Source organism: Glycine max, chromosome 6 (assembly GCF_000004515.6).
Source record: "Glycine max cultivar Williams 82 chromosome 6, Glycine_max_v4.0, whole genome shotgun sequence".
In the NCBI taxonomy this organism is placed as follows: domain Eukaryota; kingdom Viridiplantae; phylum Streptophyta; class Magnoliopsida; order Fabales; family Fabaceae; genus Glycine; species Glycine max.
Window position 1 is genome coordinate 12,901,443 of NC_038242.2, and position 16,345 is coordinate 12,917,787.

General features: G+C 34.0%; 3 protein-coding genes across 6 annotated transcripts; 1 reads left to right on the top strand and 2 right to left on the bottom strand.

Moving 5' to 3' along the window:
• Positions 1–5,598: 5,598 nt before the first annotated feature.
• LOC100820243 (uncharacterized) lies at positions 5,599–8,566 on the top strand. Of its 4 annotated transcripts, none has more exons than XR_005892010.1 (3): positions 5,599–6,536; positions 6,739–7,292; positions 7,528–8,469. XR_005892010.1 is itself a non-coding variant. In XM_041016535.1 (2 exons), the coding sequence occupies exon 1, from the start codon at positions 5,695–5,697 to the stop codon at positions 6,529–6,531; it is 837 nt and encodes a 278-aa protein (XP_040872469.1). In that variant the 5' UTR covers positions 5,599–5,694; the 3' UTR covers positions 6,532–6,536; positions 8,409–8,566. The 4 variants fall into 4 exon arrangements, 2 of the variants coding, with proteins under 2 accessions (XP_040872469.1, XP_003528067.1); XR_005892011.1 differs by having other exon boundaries at positions 7,555–8,469; XM_041016535.1 differs by lacking the exon at positions 6,739–7,292 and having other exon boundaries at positions 8,409–8,566.
• LOC100780308 (18.5 kDa class I heat shock protein) lies at positions 8,346–9,189 on the bottom strand. The gene has a single exon (XM_003526837.5). The coding sequence runs from the start codon at positions 8,995–8,997 to the stop codon at positions 8,545–8,547; it is 453 nt and encodes a 150-aa protein (XP_003526885.1). The 5' UTR covers positions 8,998–9,189; the 3' UTR covers positions 8,346–8,544.
• Positions 9,190–10,010: 821 nt separating this feature from the next.
• LOC100775334 (cyclin-dependent kinase E-1) lies at positions 10,011–15,411 on the bottom strand. Its single transcript, XM_006581725.3, has 6 exons — positions 15,274–15,411; positions 14,728–14,831; positions 14,594–14,636; positions 14,375–14,473; positions 12,187–12,219; positions 10,011–11,970 (listed from the first exon to the last, which is right to left on the bottom strand). Exons 1-5 carry the CDS (start codon positions 15,409–15,411, stop codon positions 12,205–12,207), a joined length of 399 nt encoding a protein of 132 aa, XP_006581788.2. The 3' UTR covers positions 10,011–11,970; positions 12,187–12,204.
• Positions 15,412–16,345: the final 934 nt, after the last annotated feature.

Below are 16,345 nucleotides of genomic sequence, written 5' to 3' on the forward strand. Positions count from 1 at the left end.
TCATTGTGGTATGCTAGGTCATACTTAGGATCGTTGCTTCAAGTTGCATGGTTATCCTCCAAATTATAAGAGGACTGATTTTTCCTCAAAAGCAAAGAAACATTCTTCTTCTTCTTCACCACCACACAAGGTTGCTCAACAAGTATCTGTTGATATGTCTCACTCACAACCTTCCTCTGGTGACTCGGGTTCCCAGTTTCAGCTTACTGCCCAACAATATAGCTAATTGATGAATCTTTTAGAAAGTCATGCTACCAATGTTGTCATCCCTCAAGGTGTTTCTTCTGCCAGTGGTATGATCCTTCCTACATCCACTTCTAATTTTCTTCATGATTGTTGGCTTTTAGATTTTGGTGCCAGCATTCATATTTCTTGTTCCCTTCATCATTTTTTATCTTACCAACTTGTTTCTGATAAAACTGTCACTCTGCCTAACAATGATGTTATACCTATCCTTGCCATTGGTTCGGTTTGCTTAACCAATACCTTAATCTTGCATAATGTTGCCTACATTCCTAAATTCAAATTTAATTTAATTTCAGTTAGTGCTCTTCTAACCAATCCTAATTTGTCCATTTCTTTTTCTCAAAATGAATTTGATATTTAGGAGAAGCAAGCTTGCAAGAGGATTGGTAGAGGGGATCTCATCCAAGGCCTTTATGTCTTAGATCTCAAGGACACTCTTGATTGCAAATTTACTTTTTCTGTTATCAATTCACATACAAATTCCATTCCTTGTAAAAATGCTCATATTTGACATTCTAGATTTGGTCATATCTTAGACAAAGTTTTCAAACATTTGAATAATAAAATTGGTCTGCACCTTTCTCCCAATTTCTCTTCTTCTAATTGTTATGTTTGTCCTCTTGCTAAATTTAGAAGATTATCTTTTCCTAACTCTAACCATTTATCTGAATTACCATTTGACTTAATTCACTGTGATATATGGGGTCCCTATGCTCACCCTACCTATAAGGGAAGGAGATTTTTCCTTACATTGGTTGATGACTGCTCAAGATTCACTTGACTATTTTTGCTTAAGCGCAAATTTGAAGCTTCAATCTATGTGCAACAATTTTTCACCATGGTTCAGACTCAGTTTGGTGTATCTAGCAAATGCCTTAGTTATGATAATGCTAAGGAACTTGCCCTCACTCAGTTTTTGGCTTCCATGGGCACTCTTCATCAATTTTCCTGTGTTGAAAGACCAGAACAAAATTCAGTAGTGGAAAGGAAGCATCAACATCTGCTCAATGTTGCCAGAGCTTTGTTTTTTCAGTCTAAAGTTCCTATCTCATTCTGGGGTGATTGTGTTACCACTGCAACTTTTCTCATCAACAGAACCCCTTCACCATTACTATAACACTGCTCACCCTACAATATTATGTTCAAAAAGGAACCTGACTATCATGCCTTAAGAAATTTTGGTTGTTTAGCATTTGCTTCCACTCTTCCATCATCAAGGAACAAGTTTTCTCCTCGAGCAGTGCCTGCAATTTTATTGGTTATCCCCAATGTTATAAAGGATACAAGTTGTATAGCCTAGACACTAAGAAATTTTTTGTGTCCAGAGATGTTGTCTTTCATGAATCCATTTTTGCTTTTCAAACCATTTCACAGCCTCAAGTCATTCTTGATCCTTTACTTGATTTGATTATCCCCATTCCCATCACTAATACCTTACCTAACCCTGACCAAACTCGTAGCCAATCACCACAGCCACTTAATACCTTTAACCATGACCCAACTGATTCACCCTCAATCCCTGGCTTAGATCATCCTCACATTTTGCCCTCTGTCACCTTAAGAAGGAGTACACGGCACTTTAAGCATCCCTTATACTTGTCTGATTATGTAATATCACAATCTCAGGCTGCATATCCCATCCAACATCATTGTTCCCTGTTGCCTCTTAGCCCCCCTTACATAGCTTTCATTAATCACATCTCAGCTATCTATGAACCTTAGTTCTATCATCAAGTTGTTCCTTATCCTGAACTGTGTCGAGTAATGCAAGAGAAAATCCAAGCTCTTGAAGCAAATTCCACTTGGACACTTGTTCCATTACCACCTGATAAGCACTGTATATGATGTCGATGGGTGTATAAAGTTAAATACAAAATGGATGGCTCTGTAGATAGATACAAAGCTTGATTGGTTGCCAAAGGTTATACTCAACAAGCTAGGATCGATTTCTCTGATACATTCTCTCCAGTAGCCAAACTTACCACTGTGAGAGTTCTGCTTTGTGTTGCTACTACTAGAAACGGGTGCCTCCTCCAATTGGATGTTAACAATGCTTTTTTGAAGGGAGATTTGTTTGAAGAAGTTTATATGGAACTTCCCAAGGGATACAAGTCAGCCAATCCTTCATTGGTATGCAAATTGAACAAATCATTATATGGCCTAAAACAAGCCTCTAGACAATGGTTCTGTAAGTTCTCCACTACTCTTCTTAGTCATGGATTCCATCAATCCAAGCATGATTACTCCCTTTTCACCATTGGCTCAAGAAATTCCTTAGTCATTTTACTAGTATATGTAGATGACATCATCCTATCAGGACCCAATCTTGCCTCTGTACAAGCTGTTCAGATCAAAATTGAAAATCCTTGGCCCTTTGAAATATTTTCTTGGATTAGAAATAGACAAATCCAACATAGGTATCTCATTATCCCAACAAAAGTATGCTCTATCTCTTTTGGAAGATACAAGTTTATTGGCTTGCAAACCTTCCAATATACCAATGGATCCCAATCTGAAACTCAATCTTCATAATGGAGACTTACTCCCTGATCCATCAATGTACAAAAGATTAATTGGTAGATTGCTTTATTTGACCATCTCACGACCTGATATCACCTTTGTTGTGAATCGATTAAGTCAGTATATGAAAGCACCTAGAGTTCCTCACCTACATGTTGTTCATCATCTTCTGTAGTATATCAAATCTGCTCGTGGACAAGGTTTGTTTTTCCTTGCTAAAAACTCTCTCAACCTCATTGCCTTTGCTGATGCTAATTGGGCCAGCTGTGTTGATACTAGAAGATCCACTTCTGAATTTTGTGTCTTTTTGGGAAACAACCTTCTTTCTTGGCATTCTAAGAAACTATCCACTATTTCAAAATCATCCACTAAAGCTGAATAGCGTGTCTTGTCTTCTGTTACTAGTGAAATTGTTTGGTTAAGCAAGTTACTTCTTTACTTTGAAGTTGATGTGCCTTCTGTGATGCTATTTTGTGATAATAAATTTGCTATAAGTCTTGCTTCAAACCCTGGTCATCATGAACGATCCAAGCATATTGACATTGATCATCATTTCATCCGAGAATATGTTCAGTCCAAAGTAGTCAAGCTTGTCCATGTCAAGAGCTAACACCAAGTTGCAGATGTTTTTACAAAAGCACTTTCAGGTTTGGTTTTTGGTAAATTCATTGTCAAATTGGGAATGATTAACATCTATTCACCAACTTAAGGGGTATCACGATTAAGCAGTTGCAGTTAATTACAAGAAGTTATTTGAATAGTTAATTGGTTATGACAGTTAGTTAGTTACTCGAAGTTATTTGAGTAAGTTAGTTGATTACTCAAGTTAGTTATTTTCTGTCTTTGTATAAATAAACCAACTTTGTAATACTTTGATGAATGAATCTTTGAACTGCTTTTCATTTATCTTTATTTTTTTATAATTATCTAAAAATTCATGTCAATTTGAGTTCACAATCGTTTTTAAACACACACTAAGTGCTGGTGTGTTTAAGCTAGAATGAATTTTTCTTATGGTAGACTCGTAGTATATGCTTTAACGTAAAATTTGTTGTTAAGATTATTTTAGACACATTTCAAAGAGTTTTTTTAAGGAACATTTCAAATAGGTTTAACTTTTAAGTGTATAAAATTAATTTTATCAAAAATAATTTTATTTATTTTTAAAACAAATAAACACTAACATTCTGATGCCATGAGATAACATTCCTGAAGAAGAACAATATCGGTGCCTCAAAGGCTAAAAACTAATCGCACACTTGTTCGGAGGAGAATGCCAAATCAGGTGTTGGTATCGCCATTTTTTGGGTCGTTGACTAGATAGAAAGAACAAGGCCCAGACATAACCTAAAACATCAACAAGCCCAAACAGACGAGGCCCAAACATATTTTGAATCCGATATGATCTTTGTAAGAAACCAAACTCTATATTTAAAATTGTATATTTAAGACTTTAATTTAAAACAATTTACATTCACATGCTCGATAATTATAGTTATTTCTTTATCTCAATTTTATAATGATTTTTTAAAACAAGCAACTTTTTTTAAAAAAAAAAGAGCTAAACTGAATATATTATTCACGTTGAATAAATATTTTAAATAAAAATAAAATAATAAATTGATATAAATATAATATATTAATAATTTTATAAGATATGTAGCTTATGAGATAATATTTTAAAATTTTAATTAAAATATGAAAATTAGTATCATGCATGATAAATTTGTTTATTTTTATAATAATTACTTTAAAAATATAAAGTATTATAGAGTATCAGTTGATATTGTACTTAAAATTTAAAATTTAAATTCTGATAAAAGAAACAAATTTTAAATATTTAATTAAAGTTAAACTCTTTTACTATATAATGATTAAATTTTGCTAATAGGAATGAATATCTAATTCAGTTGTCTTTAGCGGACGAAATTGATGTTATTTGAATTAAAATCTAGCTTCTGTCCTTTATTGTTCTGATTATATAAAAAAAAATAATGGTGGTAGTAATTCAGTCAAAGCCACTAAATTACCGAGAAAATGTCAAGACAAATATTCTCATACACAACAACTGTTTGAGCATTGAGTCAGTCCAAGACAAAAGTAACATTACAGAAGAGTTTAGAAACACTTTACAAAACATAATGAGGACGTAGAAGTTAGATGCTTAACAAAAATGGGACAACTCAATCCTTAACGAGATCAAATAAAGAAAAGAAAAATATCCATTAATTCATTGACTCAAAATTTGAAAACCGAGCATAATAATTAATATAACAAAAGCTATGGGTCCCGTGCCAGTAATGTATATCACTATAGCCCCATTTCATTCCTTGTAAAGAGGAAATTTGAGTGAAAACTGAAAAGTGCTACCTTTCGGCTTGCTATTATGGTAGTATAACATAAGTCCATAACATCATGCATCCATTCCAAGGATGAATAATACTATCCAGCAATTAGGGTGGAAACATTTCAGATCAAGTATTGACGAGTTTAAGTCTAATTTATTTATCTGTTAGATGTTATTGTTTGGACAGTCGAACTTAAGTTTATTATTAATATTAATAATTATAATATATATATATATAATATAAATATTATATATTTATATAAACAGGTCAATCTATCAAATTTAATATACTTGTTTTAAAGCCTAAAATCTGATATTTAAAAAAAAAAAATTTAAATCTGACCTAATTTTACTTTATCACTCTTTTTTATATATATAAAAGCTAAATACAATAGCAACATATTTATAAAACTCATAATTCTTACTCCATTACTTAATAAAATCTTTCTTAATTGACCCTCCCAGCAACATAGTTAATTTGCTAAAGTGAAGGTGAAAAAAGAAGAATGAGAAGGACAAGACATGTCTTGTGAGGTGTGACTTATGATTCGTTAAGCCAAGGCAAGGCAAAGAAAGCAAAGATGCTTCCACTAAAGCTGGTTCGCTCTCTGGTCTTAGGTGAAACCATCAACCACAACCCTCATCACATCCTAACCCAAAATCACCACCATAATAGTGATGATGAAAATAAAACCTATGGCACTTCAAAACCCCACCATCATACAAGAAGGAGAAGAAGAAGAAGAAAGTACAAAACCCCTGGCCTCATATTCCTCCCAACAAAAGAGATCATAAGAGACACATACAGGCTTGCCACCATTGCAAGAGACTTAGGTCTAGACTTGTACCCTACACCATCCCTCTCTCACATCATCTTCTCCAACCCATCATCATCCAAACCCTCATCACTATCCATTTCTTCTTCTTCTTCTTCTTCTTGCTCCCTCCCAAGCGACGCCGTTCCCATCCCCTTCCCTTCCCTCTCCGCAACCCCACTCGCTCACCTCCGCTGCTTCCTCACGCTCTCCCCACGCGCCTTCAAGATCGTTCTTTTCAACTCCGACCACCACCCAGACGCCGCCGGCACCGCCGGAAACTGGGACTGCGGCTCTTTCTCTCTCTACTCTAGGGTTGTTGGTGTTCGCGTTGACACCATGGAGGAGTTTTGTCGGATTCTTGCCGGAAAAGGTTGGAGCTTTTACAAAACCAAGAAAAACCCTTCTTCCGATCAGCGCCGCGGCGGCGCCTTTTACCTCTTCAGAAGGGTGGATGTGAACCGAGTTCGGGTCGGAGCTCTGGTGGATGGGGCGTGCAGGGTGAGGGAGTTGAGGTTGCCGCACTTGGATTTTGGAAATGCTCCGTTGAGGATTTTGCAGTATATTTTGTTGATGACTGATGATATCTTCTGTTTGGCATGAAATTGGTAAATGTTTTATCAGTTTCTGCATTATTTTTCTTCTGTTAAGTAGTTTTTTTTTATAAAAAAAATTAATTTTTATGAGTTTCTTATAGTTATTATAAAAGTCAGGCATCTACCATAGAAGACAATTTTTGTGGTTGGATGATTACGATTTACAAGTGTAATTGGTACTACATTCTAATTAAATTTTTTTTTTTTGGAAAAGTAAAATAAAATGCATTGTGTTGATTGGATTTTTGGGGGGTGTTGGATGATGACAAGAGATGGACAACAAATTGGGGACATTTGGTTTGGTCTTTGCAATGTGTAGTGTTGGAAGTGATGTTCTGCGAAGCTGGGAAAGAGGTTGAGCCTTTGAACTGTTAGAAGGGGCAAATTGATTCAAACTATGTATCTTGTCATCTCTTGTACTGGGATTGGATTCTTGATGACTTAAGCCCGATGGTGAAGGAAATGGAATTAAAACATGGAGAGGTAAAAATGTTGCAAGTGCTTGAATGATGAGAGGCTAACTTTTTTATTTCATTGAGAAGCCAAAACCTTTTGGGATGCCTCTAGTTTTAGTCTGCCACAATCAAAACCATGTAAGAATGGAAGGTTTGTGCTGCCTGGGCCCTGGATATACATTGAACACTCATGATTGTGCAAACTTCAAGTTCAATTCTTGAGGCTTTTTGTGGAAGGGAACGAACCTGAGAAATTAGCTGAAGAGTTTAGTGTTGATGTGGAGAGATATGCCATGACAGCGGGCTGCATTTGGTATGTGATCATGTGAAGCCATTATTTCCACATCAAATCAAAACACCACAAAATGTGACACATCCAAACACAAGTATTTTGCAAATTCTTAACATTCATTGCCAAATGACACCTTCGCAATGGTTGGCAAGAATCTGCAAACTACTCATTTGGGTGTGTCACATTACATGGTATTTTGATATGATGGATTCCTTTAATTTCTGTCAATGAACTGTGTTTATTCGGTGTCCTTTAGCTTGAGGCTAATGACCAATGGAAGCAGATGGGATATCCTCATCCACTCCACACCCGTGCAAAACTGGAAGATGATGGTGGTGCCACCTTCTGTGTGGTCATCTATGAATGCAGTTACAGTTGACCAGTTACTTAAGAGAATGCTACCTTAAGACCTGCAATTCCCTTTTCTTGTTTGTTTACATACTACAATATGATTGCAGCCACCTATATTCAGCTTCTCAATTAGTCATATCTATCAATGCTTCTTTTAACCAATAAAGATGTAGTTATTACCACATCTTCTGTTGAGTTGATATGTAACTCCAACCATTTATCCCAACAAAAGCATGTGCAATGACTGAATTGGCCGATTCCATCTTTGCAATAGTAATTATCCCCTTTATGATAGCCTTTACCTGTAAGAGGTCTATGATCACTTGAGTTCCCTTTGTTTTATGAGGCGCGCACGGAATATTTTAGCTCTTAAATCACTTGAGAACTATTGGTTTCAAGAGAACTGAAGAGGAAGACCATCAAATATGAATGTTTATTTATCAGTCATGACTGTAGTTTGTCCACACCAACCAGTAACTATCATCATGAGGATTGTCCCATTGAAAAAAAATACTAGATTTCTGTTTTTTTTTTTGTCATATTTCTTTAGATCAATAACTTGCAATCCTATATTATTTCTTGTGCAAATTCGTTATTATAGATCAAACCTATAATCTTAATATTTAAATTTTAAAATCACATTTTCTTTTTGGCTTTAGTGTTGAATGAAATAATATATAGCTGGAATTAATTCACACGAAATGTATCTAAAGCAAGAACAGATGCAGTAATCCAATTGTAATTCACATTACTAATCTCTTTCCTTTTTGTCTACATCACATTTAGTTAAGACACTTAAACACACATGAATGCCACTCAACAAGAACAACTGACGCTTATTTCAACAGGTACAGTTTACATTGTAAGATCTTCCTTATAACTCACAAGAAGCAAAACACAGTATTTTCTATATATTGGACTTTTAACCAGAGATTTGCACGGCCTTAACATCAGGTTTTTTGACCTCTTCCTTTGGAACGGTGACAGTGAGAACCCCATTTTCAATAGAAGCCTTAACTTGATCGACTTTAGCGTTTTCTGGCAATCTGAACTTCCTCAAGAACTTACCACTGCTACGCTCCACGCGGTGCCACTTATCGTTCTTGTCTTCTTTCTCAACACTCCTCTCTCCGCTTATCTGAAGAACCTTGTCATCTTCAATCTCCACTTTCACTTGCTCCTTCTTCAGCCCCGGAATATCAGCCTTGAACACGTGCGCTTCTGGGGTCTCCTTCCAATCCACTCGTGTTTTCAAGAAAGCTGAATCTTCAGCAGAAGGGAAAGACAAATCCTTGAAGGGGTCCCATACGTCGAGCGAGAAAGGGTCGAAAACATTGCTCCTTCGACCACCGAAGAAACTTGGTATCAGTGACATCTTCCCTTCTTTACTTTACTTGGTTGGTGTTTTGAACTCTGCTAAATTTTGTCGTGTGAATTGATAGAAAAAAAATGTTGATTTTCTTGTTTGTTTTGTTTGTTGCTGTCTGAAGGGACGCACGAGGTATTTAAATCAAACCAAGGGTCAATCTCGAATGTTCCAGAAATAGTTCGTTGGTTTGCTAAGTTTCTTTCAAAAAATTCCAAAACCTTCTGGACTTGTCTGCACCACCACAGCAGGTTCTAGATCAATGACAATTGCTTTACGCACCAGTCAAATTACTGGTACACCTGGATAATTTCAATATTATTCTTGGATAAAGCTGATACAGATTGCCATAATGGCTCATACGATTTTTTTAAAGAAATTTTCAAAAATATATTTTATGAATTAATTTAAAATTAATGATTCATAAATTAAACTTGTAATTTTCTTATTATTAGTACAACGTTCTAACTAATTGAACTAATAGAATAATTATATTATAAAATAATTAATGTCATTATATATAATATTAAATTTTTTAATATATATTTAATGAATATATAAATTTACATAATAAATTTTGTAACAATTAATTTTGATCTAATAATTAATTTTTTTTACATATATAAATTTTTATTTTTATTTAAAATTTGTATACATATAAAAACCCATCAACTGGACTCGAGAGTTTGTAAGCCCAAATAATTTGAGTTGGGCCGAAAACCTAAAGTTTTGTGGAATGGAGAAAGTGTGAGAAGCACCTATTTATAATATGGATCAAGAAAAAGTTGATCGAATTTAAATAAGTGTGAGAAGCACCTATATATACTTTATCTCCCTCAATTGTTATTAGGAGCTTCCATAATTGGATTATGACATTAAATAAGATTGATCGAATTTAATAAAAAGTTGTTTGCATTTGATGGGTGATTCAATTTTTATTTATTTGCTTCTGCACGTGCATTTGAATTTGAAATCTGAAGTATAAACTAAGACTTAGTGTTTTAATGTGATGTGTCTTATAATTTTACATAAATTACTTATTTTAATTTTGAGTCTTATAATTTTACATAAATATAAATATTCTAGACAAAATACAAGAAATTTGTACAACTAAAGCATTATATACACGTGCCTCCAGTAGCTCACCGATTTCCTATGTTTATTCCCTTCCAAGGGCTCCATTAGTGTTCCAGCAGTACTCTTCATTATAATAGCATCCAGTTTCCTGTGCTCAATGCAATAAACCTTTGACTGCAATAAAATAATGAGGTCTGCAAGAACGGAAGCAAACCATCTGAACTTGGGAGGCCAAAATTGTCCTGAGTGAGATCAAATTCCCTAAAATCTATCTTCACTTGATCTCTACCAGAACATCCTAACCGTGAGACATGGTATTTCAGCTTTTATTGCAAATATGAAAGAGTCATCCAACTATTTCAAATATGCCAGAAGGTCGAACAATATTGACAAGAAACGATACAAGACAAGTTTGGTGTAAAAAAACATACAAATTTGATGTCTGCCACAACCTTTGGAAGAATCATAGTACAAGAATATAACTAATGCCATGTTTAATTCAAAACTTCACATACCACTCTCACGAATTCTAATTGCTCACACAAAAATGAAAAAAATCAGTATGTAAATACAAAACCAAAATTTAAAATCATGAAGTAGAAAATGTATACTCTTGTGCACATGCATGTATGTAAATACAAAACCAAAATTTACCAATAACTACAAAAAGGCACTTTTGGGGGCAAAAAAACAACTAAAATTTCAGAAAGTAATCTGAATATCCATTAAGAGAAACCACTCAGTATAACACAGTTAACTAAGTCCTATAACATAGCAAAATCACTGAAAATGTTCATAAAAATGTAGTTAAATTAATAACAATTATTACCTACATTTTCCGAGAAAATAATCACACAGAAGTTATATAAAATGTTCAAAAGACACAGGTTAGCCAAAGTAATCTGTTCTATCCTCCCCATGAATAACACAACTAGTAACTACTATATATCTGCAAAGGTTCATTTTCTGCTATGAAGTTGGAGGTAAACAGATAAACTAAAGGTGGTTTTTTATTTTGTTGCAAAGAGATAAGAAGGTTTACAAAGGTGGGCACAGGAGGATAGAAACCAGGATTAACCTTAAAATTAACAAATCCAACAACTATATCCATCATCTACAATTTCTCTGTATGTTATATATGGTATACACCAAATTTGCATGGAATTATTGTTTAAAAGGATGTGGCAACATTGAGCTTTATATAGAGGATGCAATTCACTGATTCACCCACCATTTGAAAGGGTGAACCCAAAGTCTGAACATAGATCGTACTTATATCAGAATTCAAGATACCACTTTCTACATAAAATAGTTGGAAATACCCCTTCACTTGTCTAAGTATGCACTACTCTTTCAATTCCAAGTATAACCTTATCCATCTAAAGTTGAACATTGTCAATTCGTCATTCACTTACCTAATGGTCATTGTTCTCCTTAATTTTACACCAATATGACTCAATGAAAAGGAGAGATTCTTATAAAGTCTAGGAATACAATACCATTAAATTAAAAATAAAATTATATTAAATTAAATCTGGACAGTTGCTAAACTACTAAGAGTATTACCTGTATAGAACATATAAATATTTTCAACAAAAAAGATGGTCAAAGACAGTAGAATCATATCCTTTAGTTCTGATATGCCCTACTCTATGAATATTCTAAATCTACTTGACTTTACAATATTTAGAGGCATTAATTGTAAATTAAGTCTGCATGATTTCAGCTTAGAATGATTTAGTTTCAATAGGATTTTTAGTTATCTTTGCATACCGTCTGTGAAGGTTGCATGTTGGCTGCCCCTTCAAAATCTGTTGTTGTATCCACTGGACACGTGGGATAATTCACAAATGTCTCTCCAGGTTGGCAGGGTACAAGTGCACTGAGCATGGATTTCACAGATATCTAATTAAATAAAAAAATAACCATCAAAACATGCTTAATGAAAACCACACTTTTTTTATATAAGAAACCTGAAAAGAGCTATGTGAATATTGTTTATGTATAAACCTTCCAAATGACAAATAACCAATAGTACAAGGAAAAGGTTTTATCCAATGAAAGCTTCAGGAAAAAGACCAAACCAAATAGCAAACAGAAGAAGGAAGAAAAAGGCCTTACTTCCACCTGGGTAGTGGTTCAATTTTGAAATACCTGGAAAACAAAGTAAAAGGATACTTAAGAGATAACACAACTGAAAGATACAGAGGAACTAATTATATAAACAATAAAGATACACACATATATTGTAACAATTAAGGTGTCTTTCCATCAAAAGTCACAGTGCACAGCCCCCAACATAATTAAAGAATCTTTGCATTGAAGGCAACAACCAATTTTAAGTTTTCTCTACCATACATCCAAATCATATTGATGAAGTAGAAGTGCATCAACTTCAGAGAACCATTACCATCAAAATCAGTGATCCATCAATGTTTTGCAAGATCTTACAACTTAGTATATATGACAAAAGGAAGAGGGCAAGTCAATTTCACTAGCTTTTATGAAACAATCAGCAGACTACCTCTATGAAAACATGCATGGAATATCTAACATGACCATGGTGCTCTCTTGACTGAAGAGACAGAAAACCAGCCCTCTACCCAGGAAAATTATGATAAAGGTCTATTTGATGAGCTAATGCTGTACTCACTGAACCATAAACAGTTGCAGCATTGTATTATAAAAATGAAAAGGAATATATACACAGGTGTCAAACAGAAGTCAGACACATATGATGATTGACTGAAACCTAAGTGAATAAAAACAATAAATTCACACAAAATTCTCTAACTCAGGAGAAGCTGGACAACATAACTGCTTTTTATAGTAAGTAAATTAGTTTAAGAAAAGCTTCTGGACTTGTTCTGATGAAGACTACAACAATCTGCTTGCCCATCCTCAAAAACTTAGCAACTTCTGATTAGAATATATTGAATACAAACAATAAGATGGAAAATTGGAAACTACATCCTTTAGTGTACTCCACCAAGTCAGCTTATAGATTAATGCTGAACAACAATGCCTCAGGTTCGGATGTCAGCATTTTCAAATTAATTTGGAAGTTGAAAGTTCCTCCAAGAGCAGCAGTCTTCACTTGGAGGCTTCTTAAGGACAGGTTACCCACTAAGGGTAATCTGCTAAGAAGAAATGTGCTTCTCCAAGATGAAGGGTGCCCTCTCTGTGGTCAAGAGTAGGAGGAAGTGGGTCACCTCTTTTTTAATTGTAAAAGGATAATACCCCTGTGGTGGGAATCCATGGGATGGGTCAGGGCTGTAGGACCTCTTCCAGCTTCCCCAGCAAGCCATTTAGCTCAATTTTGTGAAGGATTTGGTGCTAATATAAATCAAAGCAGATGGTGTGGGTGGTGGGTGGCTCTAACTAGTACCATATGGCACCATAGGAATATCTTGATCTTTCAAGGAAAGCATTTTGATTACTCTAAAGTCATGGAGGAGGCTATGTTTACAGCTTGGTCTTGGCTAAAAGCTAGAGAGAAAGACTTCAACATTAGTTTCAACCATTGGTCCTCTAATATATCGGAGTCCTTTGGTTAACCTATGTGGTGATGTTCTCTTGATGGGTTAGTTTGGGTTATTTTGGGAGGCAGCACCAAAGGTGCTTTGTATTTTCTTTGTTCAGTACCACTTGTACTGTTTTATCTAAATCAATAATATAATATATATTTCGCCTTCCAAAAAAAAAAACATCCTTTAGTAAACCTTCATAAGTATCACATATCAAGAAAATAAAACATGGGAAAAGTGTGGAATCCTGTCAGCATTTCAATAGACAAAATAACAACCATTAACCATAAAAGTGTTAAATTAGGTATGCAGATTTCATGCAAGAGCAAAAGAGAATAGAAGGAGTCTTACTCATGCTCCAAAGCTTGGGCTGCTGTTATGCACTTTCGTTGATCACATGAGCACGTTATTATATTATAAATTAAGGAATTTGAACCATCAAACATATGCAGAGCTAAAATGTAATACAAGTGCACAGCTAACTGAAGGTTAAAGATGATAACAGGTGATGCACAATTAAGCACCCCAACATGTGAGGAATCAAGACAATGAGGTTGCCATCAGACTTGACAGTTCAATGCACTAAACTTGAAGTAAACAACAATATCCATCACTCAGCTTATATTAGAAAGCTGAGATAGTACAAGCCTTTAATGCACTCCTGCCAGTATTATATGCTTACCCAGATTTTGGCTTCTTAAATATTAAGAATTAAATATCTATGATAATAAAAATGAATATTGCTCAACACAGGTGGATGACAATGACAAAGGTGCTCATACCCCATTTTCAAATAATGGCTTCAAAGGTGCTTGATATATCCTTGCAAGTCCAAAGTCAGCAATTTTAACAATTCCATGTTCCTCTCCTTCACCCATAACCTGTTCATAGAAAGTTTGTTAAATAAACAAGTGTGCTATCAAAAGTGGACAAATAAATTTCAATCCAATTATAGCAGTAAAAAAACTAATCATATAGTGATAAGGTAGCCAAAATCCTACCAGTATATTTGATGGCTTTAGGTTCCGATATATTGTCCAATTACTACAGAAAAAAAAAATATAATAAGTCAGCATATGAACAAAAAAAGAAAAGAAAAGGAACCGTCTTCAATTTCAAAAACAAAACAACTTGCCTGTGTAGATAGTTTAGTCCATTGAGCAACTGCCAGAGTAACGATTTAACAGTATACTGGTTAATGGATTGGTTGACTTTGTCCCAATGATGCTTTATTATTTCCTGCCATTCAAGATTGCAATCTTTACACTCAACTAATCAGAACAAGCAATTGCTTGCTACCTATATATGTCTCTTCCCAGAGAAATTCACTACATTTTATAAGACACAAAAGCAAAACTTTTACAAATTACAATAGCATAAAGTCCATTTCAAGGACCATAATGTGTATAAAACAAGATGCAACAACCCCCACTAAAATTCTAACAAAATTAACAACTAACATTTTCCGACTTAAAAAAAAAGATGCAACAACCAAACCTTGTCTCACTAGCTGGGAATGTCAAAAGGCAATATTAAACAAAAACACCAAGAAATTCCGGATATCAGGAAGTACACATTTTTACAGGAAACATTTTGAGACAAAACCATAAAAGAAAACAACTTCAACTCAAGTGCCTAAGTAGAATGCCATGTCAACAGTTCCACGATTATATATACTCACATAGAGGTCGTGTTCTGCATAATCAAAAGCCAGATAAAGAGACATGTCCATGTGATTAATGTGAACTTTCACAAGCTTCACAACATTCTCGTGCGTTATCTCCCTGGGTAACTGCAGCATCAAACGAAATTCACTCATATGAATCTAATGGTGTTTAAAAATGGTCCACATTAGACCATATGGGAGGCTTGTCCACGCTAGAATGGGCCCATGTTTTAAGAATTTCACAAGAACATAAAAAATTTTCTCACACTTGGCATCAATTAACGCAACCTCGTAAAATAATTAAATAAAAATAGCAAACAACGTTACTATAGTTAAACTAGTATGATTATCCTTTGTTCAATTTGTTAGGGAATGGTCTATTTAATATTTAGTGTGAGAATTTATATTTTATTTTTTTATATAAGATTTTCTTGGATTAATAATAGTCATATACCGCAAATATGTAATTAAATTGAGAAACAATTATGTTTTCTAATTCAGGATAAAAAAAATAGTAATTTTAATTTTGATCTCGTCGTATAATTGCTAAAATATTCAATGAAAACTTTATTGTCATAATAATTTTTTTATCTAACTAGATCAAAATTATTTCATATTAAATATAATTATGGTCATAGAAAAGCATAATATCCTATGTATTTGTACTTTGTGCTGAGAAAAGTTATTTTAAGAATTAAGCATGTCTTTAAACTTAATCTCCTCCAAACGTGAACATAAAAATAACAACTTATTTTTTTTTTGAGCTTAAGAACTTGATAAAAAGTAAAATTTAGTGTTAGATGAGATCTAATGATAATCTTATAATGAAATTGTTGAAAATTAGCATGCATTAATAATTAATAATATGTATAAAGTAAAAGATAAATATTCAAAAAATTTATAAGAGAAATTTATTCAATATTTTACTTTTTATTGGATAGACTAGAGAAAGGTAAAAATAAATGGTGGTGGCTACTACAAGCTAATGTTTCATTAGCTTCATACATTTATCTATGCACAATACTATAATTTAAGATTACTTTAAGAGAAATTTTACATGGGTATCTTTCGCCCCCATGAAATTAGA

Coding starts and splice junctions, on each gene's coding strand:
- LOC100820243 (XM_041016535.1), top strand. CDS start 5,695: ATGCTTCCACTAAAGCTGGTTCGCTCTCTGGTCTTAGGTGAAACCATC.
- LOC100780308 (XM_003526837.5), bottom strand. CDS start 8,997: ATGTCACTGATACCAAGTTTCTTCGGTGGTCGAAGGAGCAATGTTTTC.
- LOC100775334 (XM_006581725.3), bottom strand. CDS start 15,411: ATGAGTGAATTTCGTTTGATGCTGCAGTTACCCAGGGAGATAACGCAC. Junction 14,832..15,273: donor ATGCAGAACACGACCTCTAT/GTGAGTATATAT, acceptor CTTGAATGGCAG/GAAATAATAAAGCATCATTG. Junction 14,474..14,593: donor TAAAGCCATCAAATATACTG/GTAGGATTTTGG, acceptor TTCTATGAACAG/GTTATGGGTGAAGGAGAGGA.